The sequence below is a fragment of the Leptonotus elevatus genome, chromosome 2, assembly GCF_054856555.1.
Source record: "Leptonotus elevatus isolate MCC_2025b chromosome 2, RoL_Lele_1.0, whole genome shotgun sequence".
In the NCBI taxonomy this organism is placed as follows: domain Eukaryota; kingdom Metazoa; phylum Chordata; class Actinopteri; order Syngnathiformes; family Syngnathidae; genus Leptonotus; species Leptonotus elevatus.
The window spans coordinates 43199667-43215169 of NC_141240.1; the positions used below are offsets into that span (position 1 = coordinate 43199667).

Below are 15503 nucleotides of genomic sequence, written 5' to 3' on the forward strand. Positions count from 1 at the left end.
CCTCTCAAGGGTTAACGTCTTGGGTTCCATCGTCATGCAGCAGCGAGAGGTTAATGAGGGATAGCAAAAGGAACTGTGGGAAATGATAACAAATTAACATTTCAGATATGAAATTGGCTGGTATAAATCAAGATCAAAAAGGGGCTACGGCGTTTAATGCCAGCCGTATTCATCATCGCCATTCCTCGCCTCGGTCGGACACACGGCGGCAATTGTAATTAATGCAAATGTGAGGAATTTATTACGTGGAGTTATTGGCTTTCATCGGAAGAATTTCAATGGGGGCGGCCTTAGCCTTGCATCAATGTGTCATTTGAAATCAGGCGCCGCCCACGTCAACACTTGGGATGCGCGGGAATAACGTATCGATTGTGTTTGTCTTGCCAGTGTGCGACGGCATCGGGACCGGCATCCTGCAGTCCGATCAAACGGTGGATGCCAGCAATATTGACAAATTTGTCAACTGCACTAAAATCAATGGCAACCTCATCTTCCTCATCACCGGCATTAAAGGGTGAGCTTCAAACCGCACACTTTTCACGAGGGATGTTCAATAACACTTTTTTTTCAGACCGATACTAGTACGTGTACTCAATTCACTGATCGCAAGTACCGATACCACTAGTACTTTTGTCACATAAAATGTCCCCAAAAGAACAATGACGGATGATTTTAAAGAAAGATCTCTGTTTCCCAATAGAGATTTGTTTCCTTAAAATTGCAAATAATTGTGCACAAGCAATACAATTTTCTTAAAAACGAAAAACAATATTGAAACTAACTAAAACTAAGCATTTTTTCAATAACTAAAACTAATAAAAACTCATGTCTATTTCCCAATAGAGATTCTTAAAATCACATGTAATTTTGATACTTGTCTTCTTTCTGCTCCTTTTCATTTTTATTTTTATTATATTGTACATATAATAAATGTTCCATTCTTCTGATTTCAAATTTGTACTTCCTGATTGTAAAATCGTGAGTACCGAATACGATATCTTAAAACAAGGCTGGGTATCGACGAGGGGTGCCCAAACACAATTTTTTGGCCGATCACCGATTTTTAATAAAAAGTGTGACCTGCTGATCCCATTTTTTTTTTCCATAAGAAACAGCAATACACATTCAACGTCCCATTGAACAATACCTGTGAATCAATACAAACGGGTAGATTTCAACGGCACATCAAGCAGTTCTCACAAATAAAAATAAAAAAGCCGATCCCAATCCCGGACAATCCATCGGTGAGCATCACCGATACCTTGTATGGTTCTCACCCATCCCTACTTTTTACATCAAGTACGATTTAGCTTTGCCCGAATAGAAATCTTGATAATACAGATGTATTCATTTGTAGACCTTGAACATGTGAACATAGCAAAGAACTTCTTTTGCGGAGGAGGTCATTGCGAAATATTCCCGGCGCTGTCACAGTGACCCGAAGCTCTCCAAGTGGCCCGGTAGGTACGAATGGAAGTCACGCGGCCTGTTCCATCAGAGGTGCGCGCCGACTTTGGTTGGAAGAACATGTTTTCCGAGGTGTCGCCCGCATATGTGAGATGAGCTTGCACAATATGTTGAAAATGAGTGTTGGATTTTCCGTGTGTGTTGACTTTCTTTAGGGACATGTATCACGGTATCGGACCGCTGGATCCCGAGCGCCTCAACGTGTTCCGCACGGTGAAAGAGATCACAGGTGAACGAGCGACTTTTGGAAATAACGGCCGAGCGTCATGACGCGACAGTGTGTTCCCGCGAGTGCGCGCGTTTTGCATGCGCGCGTGTGTGCGTGTCCATTAGCAAGCGGCGACTCTAAACGGGATGAGCGATGCCTCGCACACAAAACCCCCTTTTTGTCATATTAAAGTGTGCGTTGCAGTTGAGCCAAACAGCTAATGGAGCGAAAGTGCATTTTCATAATGAAAAGCCAAGCAATAAGAAAGAGCGATGGCTTCCCCGCCTCACTCGTCCTCCGCTTTCTCGCTTTAATGTCATTTCCACACATGCTGACGCCATATTATCTGTCATTAAGACCCGATGCTATTCAACAAATTGCGCAGGATATTCAATCCAGTCTTTTAATTAGTCGATATTGTCCATTTCCTTCAAAGAATTAGCTCTCGCTTGAACTTTGCATTGCCACCAAAACTCATAAAACTAATTCGATTTGTGAGGTTGGTTTTTTTTTTTCCATCAAATGTAACCCCATCAATTTACAGAGGGATTTTCTTAATGATGTCTTCAGGTTACCTCAACATTCAATCCTGGCCCGAGAACATGACCGACCTGAGTGTGTTTTCCAACCTGGCAACCATCGGTGGGAGATCCCTTTACAGGTATGCGCACGTTGCCGTGGAAAAGCTTTAAGTACACTGACAAGAAGTTCACATTTATTTATTTTTATTTTATTTATTTTTTTCTTTATTTTTTTTCTTTTCTTTAAAAAAAAAAAAAAAAAAAAAAAAAAGAAGTTCACATTTATACGACTTACAGGATCAATGAAAGTGGCTTTGTGTGTAAAAATGGAGGGAATGCAAAGTAAATTTTACTTGATTTGAAATATTCACGATGTCCTTTGCACGCCCCCCCGACGTCATCGTGCTTGTTATGTCGCCCGGCGCAGCGGAAGCGGCATCTCCCTGCTGATTCTGAAGCAACGTTGGATCTCCTCACTGCAGTTCCAGTCGCTGGACGAGATCAGCGCCGGCAACGTCTACATCTTCAACAACAGCCGCCTCTGCTTTTACAATACCGTCAACTGGACCTCGCTGTTCCGGACGCCCACCCAGAAAGTGCTCATCCGCAACAACCGCGACCCCAAGGAATGCAGTGAGTAGCGACAGCTTGATTGTGTGTTTTCGCAAAAAAAATGCATGTAGCCAAACCCGTTCCAAAGTACACTTTATTGCTTTGTTTCCATCAAGCAATGCGGTTGAGTTCAGTTTGGCGTGATAAGGGTTTGAATCGGTCAATGCTGATTACTTGACAGACATGTAAAAAGCATGACGTGATTGCAGCTTGGAAGCGTCTCATCAATGAATGATGATTGAGCAATAAAGAAAAATGATCAAGAAACCGAATGAGCAAAAATGTGCCTCTCTGTGTCAAACGGAACTCGGCTGTACTGCTTGGTAGAAACAAGAAACAAGATAAAAGTACAAACTGCCAACAATGGAATGAAATACGACATCTCGAAGTGATTTGTACGGAGGCTGGCAAATATGCAAATACGTTCAAACCTACGACATGTTTCCCCATAAATCCACAGGGAATTGACTTGTGCATGCGCAAATGACTAATTAACAATGTTTACGTACTTCATTTATTATGGTGTAAAAAAAAAAATCTATCCATCCATGTTCCGAACCGCTTCCTCTTCACTTGCACATGCACAAGTCAATGCCCCGTGGCATTATGAGAAAAAAAACGTCAAATGGAAATCATGCACTGTAAATATAATAATAAATCATGAAAATGATAAATTAACAATGTTCACATACTCAATTTATGAACGTATTGGTATAATGTAGGCCAAATGCTAAAAATATATATTTTTAATTGTGCATGTGCAGTAAGGGAAGTAATATATATATATATATATATTTGCCAGTCAATAATGTCTACTTCACATTGGCAGTTCCACATTTCCGTAGATTTGCACATTCTTCAATGCATATATTTATCCACAGTGTCTTCCAAACGCTTCTCTATTAACCTTTGACAATTTCTGGCCATTGACTGTTGACACAGGGTTCGGTCCACCACCTGATGATTCTGGTGGAATCAGGGGGTCTGTGATTGACATTTGATGAACAGAATAGATTTTTTTTTTTTTGTATAAAGGCTCCCATTCATGGTAATTTTTGGACTATAAGCCGCTCTTTTTCACTTGCATTGGACCCTGAGGCTAATACAAAGGTGCGGCTTATCCATCAAGGTGGGCGCAAAATAAAGGAAGCGCAAGAGTGTCAGGCAGAGCAAAACAAACCAAGTGAGCAAAAGGAGAGACAGAATGAGAGCGAGGCTCCCATTCATGGTAATTTCTGGACTATAAGCCGCTACTTTTTTCACCTGCATTCGACCCTGCGGCTAACACAAAGGTGCGGCTGATCCATCAGATCACAAGGGGGCGCACTTTAAAGGAAGCGCAGGAGCGTCAAGTGAGCCCAAATACAGTCGTAAAGACAGAACGAGAGCGAGACAATTTGCGCCCTCATTATGGAAAAAAAAGTAGCGGGAACCCGGTGCGGTAACATTACAGTGGGGTGCGGCTTATATGTGTAACAAACTCAAGTATTCCCCAAATGGAGCTAGCGCGCCTTATAGTCCAGAAATGACTGTATATGCTCGCACACTGAGTCCAGTATCTCCAGGATATTCAAATTTGAACACACTTTAGAAAAAATAAAAAATAAAATAAAAATTTGAACACACACAATTTCGGTTGTAGTTTGAATCCGTTTTTCTCCTCAGCCCAGCAGCGCATGGTCTGCGACCGAATGTGCTCCGACGAAGGCTGCTGGGGCCCGGGGCCCGACCAGTGCCTCTCCTGCCGCCACTTCAGACGGGGCCGTACCTGCGTTGAGTCCTGCCATCTTTTTCACGGGTGCGTAAAATAGCTGCAAAAAAAATAGTGTCATCATTCAGGTTAACTGTTCACAAGCGCTGCGTATGAGCCGCAAAAGCATTTTCCGCAATGCCGGATCGTTACGGTTCCCGAAGACGCATTAATTCCCTTGCAAACAGGGCACACTTGACAAGCGGTGGAAATAAAATCAATTTAAGCAGCTTTGATGTATGAGAATGAACTCAAAGTGTCCTCAAGGGCTCAGAAGGAGAGTCTAATTGCCATTTGCTGTGAATGTAATGAGATGAACCAATAAGACATTTTGCGCTCCGAGTAGGTCATGCGCACGGTGGACTTGCCATTGAGGCAAATTAACTTGAATATATTGTTGGAATTGGGATATTTCATTACAATTCTCCCAAATGAGCTCTGAAGATGACTGACTGACAAAGGCCACATTTGATGTTGCGTCGCAGCATGAATAATTCCGCTCAGGTCATCGCTGGATGCCGCCAGGAGGCGCATCAAACGAAAGACGGGAAAACTCACCTGAGGATAAGATCTTTGTAGATGTGCTTTTCCGGATTCTTCCTCGTGAACGAAGCAGGAGATGTTGAGAATCACAGCACTTGAAAGGAACTGTCTCAAATAAGGCAAATCCCGGCTGCGTCTGCAAACAGATCACTTTTTTTGAAAGTGGTCATGTCGAGGGTTTGTCCCCCCCCCCCCCCCCCCCCCCCCCCCGTGGGAGGCGGAGAGAGACGCCTCACATTTGCGCGCAAGGTTCGGTGCTTGAGAGCGATGCAAGGCCTCGGTCATGTTGACTTGTTGCCGGTCCTTCTCGAGCACCGTTTGTGGGAGGGAAGCTTTGAAGTTGTCGGGGAAAAGAGCTCCGTGCCAAAGCTTTGAAGGAGACTGGCGAGGGGGAGACGAGCGGCGGGAAGCGGCGGGGAGCTCCTTGTGTTGCTGTAAACACAGCAACGGCCAAGCGTGGCAACTTGATGTTCCATTTCTTCACGCTCAAGTGGGAATCCGAGAAGAAGAAAGAAGAGAGGTGCTTTATCAGCACAAAATTCTCTAAATGCATGAACGCGTCCGTGCTTGATTCGCCGCTTATCGTGCGAGCTTCAAAATGCTGGGGAAGCTCTTGGAACTCTTTCTTTCTGCATCGCACAAACATCTTTTCTTTGTGCGTATCTTGCAAGTCATAAAAGTAGCATTAATATTGTTCTTCCATCTCATTGGCGATAAATTACGATATGTTGTACATTATTAGGGCTGTCAAAGTTAAAGCGCAAACTTTGCAGCAAGGTTATTTTAGTTAACAGAAACTAACTAAAATGTAAAAAAAAAACAATTTTGTTAGCAAAGTAAAACTGAAACGAAAATTATTTTTAAGAAAAAGAAAACTAACTGAAACTACATTTGATGTTTACAAAACTAACTAAAATGTAAAAAAAAACAATTTTGTTAGCAAAGTAAAACTGAAACGAAAATTATTTTTAAGAAAAAGAAAACTAACTGAAACTACATTTGATGTTTACAAAACTAACTATAATTATAGCGAACATTTCCTTCGTTTTAGTCTTTGGTACCGTTATTAATTTAATACATGAGCCTTTGGGGATGATTTTAAATGTGATTTTAATTAAGTACAGAAGTGATGTCATCTAGCAGCAGCCAATAGAAAAGCACTTTCTGATGATGTCACTCCGAGGCGACAATTTGCATACTTGACTTTTGCCTCCAATGGCTCGGCTCGCCTGCTTTTTCATTTAACTCAGCCCAAATGCAACGCTAGGGAAGAAATGTGTTGCCTGTTTATTAAATAATTGTGCACAAGCAATACAATTTTCTTAAAAACGAAAAACAATATTGAAACTAACTAAAACGAAGCATTTTTTCAATAACTAAAACTAATAAAAACTCATGTCTATTTCCCAATAGAGATTCTTAAAATCACATGTAATTTTGATACTTGTCTTCTTTCTGCTCCTTTTCATTTTTATTTGTATTATATTGTATCTATAATGATTTTTCCATTCTTCGAATTTCAAATTTGTACTTCCTGATTGTAAAATGGCCACAAAAGGGGCAGCCGCTGTGGTGAGTACTGATATTTTGAAATAAGGCTGAGTATGCCCAGCGACACAATTACACCAATCTTTAAAAATGGCTCGGCTCGGAAAAAAATGTGTTGCTTTTTTTCATTTTACCATAATGTTTATTAGATATTGTGCACAAATAGTTCATTTTCTTTAAACGAAAACCAATATTGAAACTAAGCATGTTTTAAATAACTAAAACTAATACAAACAAACAGAACCACCCTGAAAACTAAGTAAAACTAAGTAGATTTAAAAAATAAAACTCAAAAAAACGAAATAAAAACTAACTAAAATGAAACTTCGAACTTTGTAGATACATTTAAAATCCATCCATCCATCTATTTTCTGTACCGCTTGTCCTCACAAGGGTCGCGGGGTTGCTGGAGCCTATCCCAGCTGGCTTCGGGCAGTAGGCGGGGTTACACCCTGTACTGGTTGCCAGCCAATCGCAGGGCACACAGAGACGAACAACCATACTCACAATCGCACCTATGGACAATTTGGAGTGTCCAATTCACCTGCCATGCATGTTTTTGGAATGTGGGAGGAAACCGGAGTACCCGGAGAAAAGCCACGCAGGCACGGGGAGAACATGCAAACTCCACCCAGGAAGGCCGAAGCCCGGACTTGATCTCGCAACCTTTGCACTGGGAGGCGGACGTGCTAACCAGTCAGCCGCCGTGCCGCTACATTTAAAATGTCTAACTTAATTTATCAGAACAGTCACAAACTGTGTTTTCTAAATTAATTTCACGCCGTGTTGCAGGCATGTGAGACTCGCTAAGGAAGGATACAAAACAGTCGTAATAAAATACGTCATAGAGAAGATCATCTGCTGTCTTTAGCTTTTGCAGCAGTTGCTTGTTTATTGTCGTTGTTCCTCACAATGTGCCCCGAGTGCATGGCAGAGCGCTTAATCAACTTCCACATGTCGGTCAAATATATTTAGAGTTGTTGGATTTCCAAAAACATGCATGGCAGGTGAATTGGACACTCCAAATTGTCCACAGGTGCGATTGTGAGTATGGTTGTTCGTCTCTGTGTGCCTTGCGATTGGCTGGCAACCAGTACAGGGTGTACCCCGCCTCCTGCCCGAAGCCAGCTGGGATAGGCTCCAGCAACCCCCGCGACCCTTATGAGGACAAGCGGTACAGAAAATGGATGGATGGATGGATGGATGGATTTTGAACCTCGGTCTCTCAGCTAGCCTCTGTTGCGCGTTTTCATTGTTACCGAGCAAAGATACTTATTCCCATTAGTTTCTACCTCTGTTGAATAAAACAAAGGAAGAACAAAAGAGAGAAAAGGCGCACAAGGAGGGAAATGTCTGATGGTGTCCATTGGGGGTTGCGGGGGGGGATTAAGGAGCCGTTGAATGTGTTTAATTAAAAAGGTTGCTCCGGTGGGTTGGCTGGGTGTGTTTTTTTGTGTGTGGGGGGGGGGGGGGGGTGTTGGGCACAGTCTAATGCAGGGCTAATCCCTCATCAGGCTAACCCCCCAGTGGGGCAGTGGGGCGGCCATGAAGGGGCCAATCAATGAACTGAATAGAACTAACTGGAGAGAACACCGCTGCCAAGGTCTTTGTCGTTCTCCCTCTGCGTCATTTCCCCCAACATTTAATTCCCCCCCCCCCCAAAAAAAGGATTTCTTCACTGGCTGGGCCTTTTTCCCCAGGATGCAGCTTCTGAAAGAGAAATATGATTACTCCGGAACAAGGAAAAGGCGAAATATGGAAAGTGAGCAATGGGAAGTTTTTTGGACTTCATGGGAAAAGATGATTGTATTTTGGGGGGAGGCTGCGACAAGCTGCTGCAATTTGTACCGAATCATCAGAATTATCTCATAAAAGATCCTCTGACTTAGCCCGAGGGAAAACCGGGATTTCATTTTCACTTTTATTACATCTTTAATGGGATACAGTTGAACTCACGAGTGTCTCGTTCTTTACTCTGAGATCCATCAAGACACCAAATTTGTCAGGATCACATAAAAAGCATTTTGTCGAGTCTCCCTTCGAACCGAGAGCAGCGCTTTAATCAGCACCTCCGCGCTTGCAGCGGCGTGAGCCTCCCTCACAGAGGGACGTCCATCAGCCTATCGATCGCACTGATGGCAAAAAGTGTTTTTGATCAGCGCCGCTTGTAATCGACAGGCCTCACCTCGGCAGAGAAGCCGCTTCGAAAAAAAGGAGGATAATTTGCTGGTTTGGACACAAACAAAAAGGAGGCATTTATGGATGGCGGTGGATATGCACGCACGGCAGGATTCGGCGGCACGGGCCGATATGTGATGCAGCCCCTGCTGTTGTAATTATAGTGCATAAACCCAATATTTGCCTTGAGCAACGGAACAACAAAAGCATTGTTATGGACTGCATCTCTCTATAAAGTGCCTCGACTTCAGAAGCTGCAAACCAAAAGAAAATACGTACTTGAGCAAACCATTCCCTTCCCTTTCCTTCACCCTGTCCTAATCAAACACCGGCCGCTCCCTGGAGTCTTCCCAGTTCGCTCGCATCCGCCCACCAGCTCCACCGCCTCCCTCAGCGCATCGCTTTTGTGTTTGCCACGATTTAAAAAAGCTGTTCATTATTCATGGGCCTTTCTCTGTCTGCCTATTGACCGGCTTGAGCCTTTAACTTGATCAAATAGTCAGCGGCGGATTGCCGCCCTCCCCTTGCCCTCAACCGGAGGGCACGCTGGCAGTCGTGGCAATTAAAAGTCTGGGAGACCAGCGCGGGTAAAAAAGAAGGTTGATCTGTGCGATGTGGAATGCGCGATGGCGCGTTGTTGGTTTCAATCAAAAGGCTCCCTCCTTTTTTTTTTTTTTTCTTTTTTCTTCTTTTTTTTTTTCTCTCTTTTTAAGAAAAAAAAAAAAAAAAAGGCTCCCTCCTATGTACGACTTGCGCTGGTGCGCACACAGTGCGCTTGAAAATCCACACTCGGCAATGCTCAGATCAATATTTCAACACGCTTTTCAAAATCCATTATAAATGCATCTCAATCTCTTCCCTTTCTCTCAATCAGGGAAGTGCGTGAATTTGCCAATGGATCCGTGTGTTTGGAGTGTGATAGCCAGTGCGAGAGGATGGACAGTAACACCATGACTTGTCTTGGACAGGTAAGAATCTTACCTTTTGGGTGACCAGATGTCCCGATTTAGCCGGAGCAGTCTCGGTTTTGAGTCTAGTCCCGAGTACTCGCCAGCCCCGTCGTGTTTGTCCCACTTTTACGCAGAGCCCGTCCTGGTGTACCATTTGTTTGTTTGTTTTAATCCAGTCCGCAAGTTGCGCAATTGTTTGGGGGTTCATGTGTCACTCAAACAGATGTCACCGTGATTCTCATGATAAACCAGTTAAAAAGGAATGTTAAATTCCTTCCTATTCACTTTCACATTCACGTTTACGTCATATCGAAACTCAAACAATTTCCTGCTTCCGTGTATAAGAATCATGGGAAATCGTCAGACGCAATGCGAAGTGAGCGCCTCTGGTGGCGGGTTTCCAATCCATCCAAATGTTTCGAAATTTGTAAGCACATTTTGTGAAAATGCGCCATCTGCTCTTCTTCTCCGCCGCTGTAGGTGGCGCAATACACCTTTAAGAGGTGTGATCCACCAGTAATTTAAAAGAAGAAGGAAAAACAGGAAGCGACTGCGCCGTGCAATGACGTTGTATGAGTTTGCTTTTGTAATTCTTGATAAACCGTAGCGTTACTTTGCGTTGTTTTCCATTTAAAATTGCATGAATATCCGCTTCTTTAATTAATTCCAAAAATATTTCTGTTTCGTCGTCCCCCCCCACACATACCCACACTTTATCGTCCGCCATTGCTTTGTGACGACAAACGTACGTGTGACGTCATATCCGGTCAAAACATGTGACGTGTGTCCGGTCTTGTCAGCGTTTATTCGCAAAACCTGTTTCCATAGCCAAAATTCGCAATTTCTTTTTTTTCGATATGTTTCCAAATCCACCCCCTCCAAGCGTAAAAACAGTTTTTGCGAATTGTAGGCCCTTTTTCAAATTTCTAGCATTGGAATGTTGTGGCAATGTAATTACTTTCGGAAAAAAAAAATGATCCCCTTGCTAAAATAAATACAAATAAATGCTTGATTTCAACAAAGCATAGCTGCAAGGAGAAGCAAAATTAATTAATTATCTTTTTTTTTTTTTTTTTTGTTTCTGCTTTTTTTAAGAGCTCAGTATTGTTCATTCGGAAATGTCATCATCATTGCTCTTTTTTTTTTTTTTTTTTTTTTTTTTATATATATATATATATATATATATATACATATATATAAGGAGAAGCAAAATTAATTAATTATCTTTTAATGACCGCTCTCGCAGTAGAAGATCTCGAGTTGCAGCGGCACGGGATACCAATTTTTTTTTCTGGGGTAACGACATTGCCACAAATATCGGACCAAGCAAAATAGGTTGGATAATGACGATGGTGAATTTACAGCCATTGAACTGTTAAGCAAGACAGCATTTAGCATTAGCCAAAGTAAAAGCACAACCACAACCGATTCAATTTGATATAAATAGTTCTCGGTGAGAAATTGTTGTATATTTGATGTGTCCTACTTTTAGTTGTGAAAATCTGGTCACCCTATATTTTACCTGTGAGTCCGTTGCAAGACTGAATGCAGGTTAATGTGGGCATGAATGATGACTGAGTGCAGAATTAAAATAGCTTCATCAGATTTGTCTGTGTTCCTCAAAACACAGGACAATCGAATATAACATAGCAAACACCCACAGGCCATCTTCGACACAAATACATTCGCGACACACTCAGACTTCTTCATTATTTTACGTCACGGCTTCACATGCAACCCCAACAAATGAGCAAATTCCAAACTGACGGCAGTGCGGATGAACGCGCGAAAGACGACGGCCGTCCATCAAAAGGTGTCCCGACGTCACGAAGGCCACAGCGCCGCTGTTATTTTGTCTGTTCGCACACGCAGCTCTTATTTATTCATGAGCCCGCTGCACTCGTACCACCTGTCATCTCCGCCATTGCCATCCCCGTGCGCTACCTTGACATGACCTGATTTTGTTGATTGCCGCCTTCACCATAGAGGTGTGCCGGAATACACTCCAGGCAATTTGCGCTCGACGTGTTATAAATCACAAGGCCCGCCAGCCACGTTAGCCGCAGCAGGAAGTGAGCACGTTAACAGGATTTGCCGTGTTTCAATTGGATTCTGTCATATGCTTCTTTTATTCGTTATTTTCCGGCGGTGACACTTTAATATCCTGTTCCTTTCACCTCCGTGGCCATCGCTTTTGTTTTAGCTTCCTTTCATCTTTTTTTTATTCCCCGCTCAATTCGCCTTTTTCTGCTGATCCAGGGTCCGGAGCAGTGCGTGAAGTGCCTCCACTTCAAAGACGGGCCCAACTGTGTGGCCAAGTGCCCCGACGGCCTGCAGGGGGCCAACAGTTTCATCTTTAAGTACGCCAAGGCCAACAATGAGTGTCATCCCTGCCACGCCAACTGCACCCAAGGGTAAGACAAGATCCTGCTCCGGCTCCGGCTCTGGTGCCAGATTCGCCGCGGCTCGGTCCGAGGATCAGCGCAACGATTATCCTGTTTCATCTCATGAATCATGTCTCGCAATACAAGGACACGGAAAAATAGAAAGACAATATTCCAGACTCTGGCGCAAACTCTGTTGTTGGCATGACAACAGCTGCCTTCGTTTTTCTCCCCCAGGCCGCGAGGTCTTCTGGATTGACATCAAAACACCGAGTCAAACATAGCAGAGGTCACAGGTCAGCATGATAGAACTAATTGGCCTCTTCAGAGCCACGAAGCATCTTGAGATCAGCTTCAGGATATTTCCGCAGGGCCCTCAATGAGTAATTGAAAAGGCCAAGAAACCGCAATCAGAATAAGATGAACCGTACCTGCTCACCGTTTGTTGTCAAGTGAGCGAATTCATTCGCTGTCTTACAAAACCAAATTGTTTGACATTCCCCAACAGTGTTGCTTTGATGTGAAACAAGCAACAACATGGTTTTCTTTCCCTGTCATATCGTGATGAGTGGGTCAGCCATGCCCGGGATTTCATTACGTGCTCGGCGACAGCAGAGGAAGACAAGCAGAGGTTTTACTCATAACCTGTCCGGGTTTTAATGGACGACGTCTCTGCTTTCTCTGCCCTGCAGGTGCGTCGGGCCCAGACTCCAAGATTGTGTTGGGATGATGGACAGGTAAGGGATCTCGGAAAACATCCATCATGTTGGACTGGGAAAGCGTTTGCTGCCATTGTCCAAATGCAGAAATGCAATCAGAGTGCAAAATTATTGAGAATAAAACAAGGGTTTGACGTGACCTCACAAATGCGCCTCCGGATCAATGGACAGGAAATGCGTCTTTGATTGTCAATAGCGTGTTAGCTTGGTAAAGATTGGCTTCTTGCTAACCTCAACAAGTCTCCAGAAGTACATGGAATAAAAACAATCACGAATACGGTGGACAATGTGGCACGACAACTCTTATTAGCGTGCACATAAAAGGAAGTTATTTTAACAATTAGAGCAAATGTGACTCATTAGGATTGAGCCAAAACAGCGCAGCAGTAAGAGGGCATCCATTAAAGTACAAACGAGCGCTTGCACTTGCCTCCGGGGGCTTCTCTGCTCACATAATGGTGCCGCGTTTTATCTGGCGGCGACCCCAAGTCTCCTGTTTGCCTGTAAATCCTCTCCTCCTAATTAGAGAAGTCCTTCGCGTTGTCTCACCTTGTGCCGGCCGACTGTCTGCTTCTCACCCTTCTGCTGTCTTCTTTCCGATTCCATGACCCTGCCTTTTCTGCTCTTTTCTTCTTGGCCCAAATCCTTTTTTTTTTTGCTTTCCTTTTCCACTTTCTTTCACGTTTTATTTTGCTGTCCTTTTCACCTCCTCTCAATTCTTTTTGTGTCTCCTTGCTTCTCCACCCTCGCCGACCTAATCGTTCCAAACCGCTGCATTACTATTCACAACATGACTGTATATCTCATTATGTTGAAACCCAAAGCCTCTTTGTTAAATTTCAAGCCCCCCAACCCCCCCCCCCCGCTCGCTCTCCTATTTAGGTCCGCCGCAATCGATGCAGCACCTCACGTCGCTGCCGTAGCACCGCGCTACACGAATCTTCCATTAGACGCTAATGGCCTCGGCGACAAATAGTTTTGAACGTCAAGTATGAGCGAGCAGCAGGCGGGGTTTTTTTCTTACTTTTTTTTCGATTTTTCCATACACGGGATCCATGTGCATAACACATCTTTGTAGATACCGTATACAGTATAGAAGGAAAAAAAAAACGACAAAACAGGGACAGTACATCGACATTGAAAAATATAATAATACCATATCGTCCAGGTCAACCGTGATAGGTCAACCGTGATAGGTAACCCTCACGGTCCATCTCAGCAACTCAGGTGTGTGTTTTTTTTTAATAACAACAAATGGATGGTTTGGAAGTTGGTGCCTTTGCCTAAAATAGTGATTCCCACCTTCCTTGGTTTTCATCGGTCCCCTCGGGTCTCCTGGTGTTCGATTTAGGTGAACGGTATGAGATTTTTTTCTAATAGGTTTTCTGGTGAGCTAACAAATACACACACGCACGCACGCACGCACGCACATACACATACTCACCCACACACACAAAAAAAAAAATATATATATATATATATGTGTATATATATATATATATATATATATATATATATATATATATATATATATATATATATATATATATATATATATATATATATATATAAAAAAAAGAGCAATGATGATGACATTTCCGAATGAACAATACTGAGCTCTTAAAAAAAAAATAATAATAAAAAAAATTAAAAATAAAAATAAAAAATAAAATAGTGATTCTGATTAGGGCAATAGATTAACATTTAAGTCAGGATGCTTAAACAGTTTTGTTCCATTCCTATGTGTTCCATTGGTTCTTAATGGGCACATACAAGTATTCTTCTCATTTATTAATGAGCCACAGCAATGTATACTATAGCAATAATAGCCAAGTAGAATTAGTGCTAGCTACACATTGGCTAGCAGCTATCGTCGACAGTGCTCTTTTTGTAGTGTTTCATTTGTTTGTTTATGCGCCAGTGATTCCGCAAACATTCGTTATGCCTAGCGGGAATTTAAACCGATTGGTGACCGGCAACAGATATTTTACGTTTCAAGTGCCAGAATTGACAGCGAGACCACCTTAATGAGTATCTATCTCTCCAACCCTGGGGTATCGAGGGAGCTTGCTTGAAATCGCGGTATGATTATGCAAACATGTCAAATACATTATATAAGATTTGTTTATTAGAGCTTTCATTTAGGCGAGTATTGATTAGATCAGTTGGATTGTAAAAATCTCACGAGTAATCGGCAAAGCAAAAATCACTACATAATGATCCTGTCTGCTCTCAATTTAGTCACAAATGTTCTTAAATGCACTTCAAAAGGGTGTTTTGTTTGTTTTTGCTCTAACATCGTCACTATATCATTGGCATTAAAACATCGTTTATCGTGATTTCTGGGAAAAGATATCATCCAGATTTTTTTTTGTTTTTTATCGTGACTGGTCTCGGTATGTCACAATGGTTGGGCTTTTAAGTTCTCCAAAAACATTCCCATTTGTGACAGATTCATCCCTCACACTTGAAGCAAAGCTGCTTTAGCCCTCGTCCGATGTGGAGGAAACGAAGACAAAAGAAACGTTATCTCCTCCGCAGCCACGTCTTCTGACCTTGACAGTGCAAGCGTCTGTTACTTGGAGGCTGCTGTGTTTTCATTGTTTGTGCTGTTGTTGTTTTT

General features: G+C 42.8%; 1 protein-coding gene across 4 annotated transcripts in view; it reads left to right on the forward strand.

The window, feature by feature from the left end:
• The window catches only part of LOC147180124 (receptor tyrosine-protein kinase erbB-4-like), a 327725-nt gene that overhangs the window by 269117 nt on the left and 43105 nt on the right, over positions 1–15503 (forward strand). For all 4 annotated transcript variants that reach the window (XM_086068131.1, XM_086068133.1, XM_086068132.1 and 1 more), the window contains exons 9-16: positions 388–514; positions 1623–1696; positions 2246–2336; positions 2624–2829; positions 4474–4606; positions 9702–9795; positions 12037–12191; positions 12854–12898. In XM_086068131.1, the coding sequence (XP_085924257.1) occupies positions 388–514; positions 1623–1696; positions 2246–2336; positions 2624–2829; positions 4474–4606; positions 9702–9795; positions 12037–12191; positions 12854–12898 (925 nt within the window). The remainder of the gene's footprint in view (positions 1–387; positions 515–1622; positions 1697–2245; positions 2337–2623; positions 2830–4473; positions 4607–9701; positions 9796–12036; positions 12192–12853; positions 12899–15503) is intronic.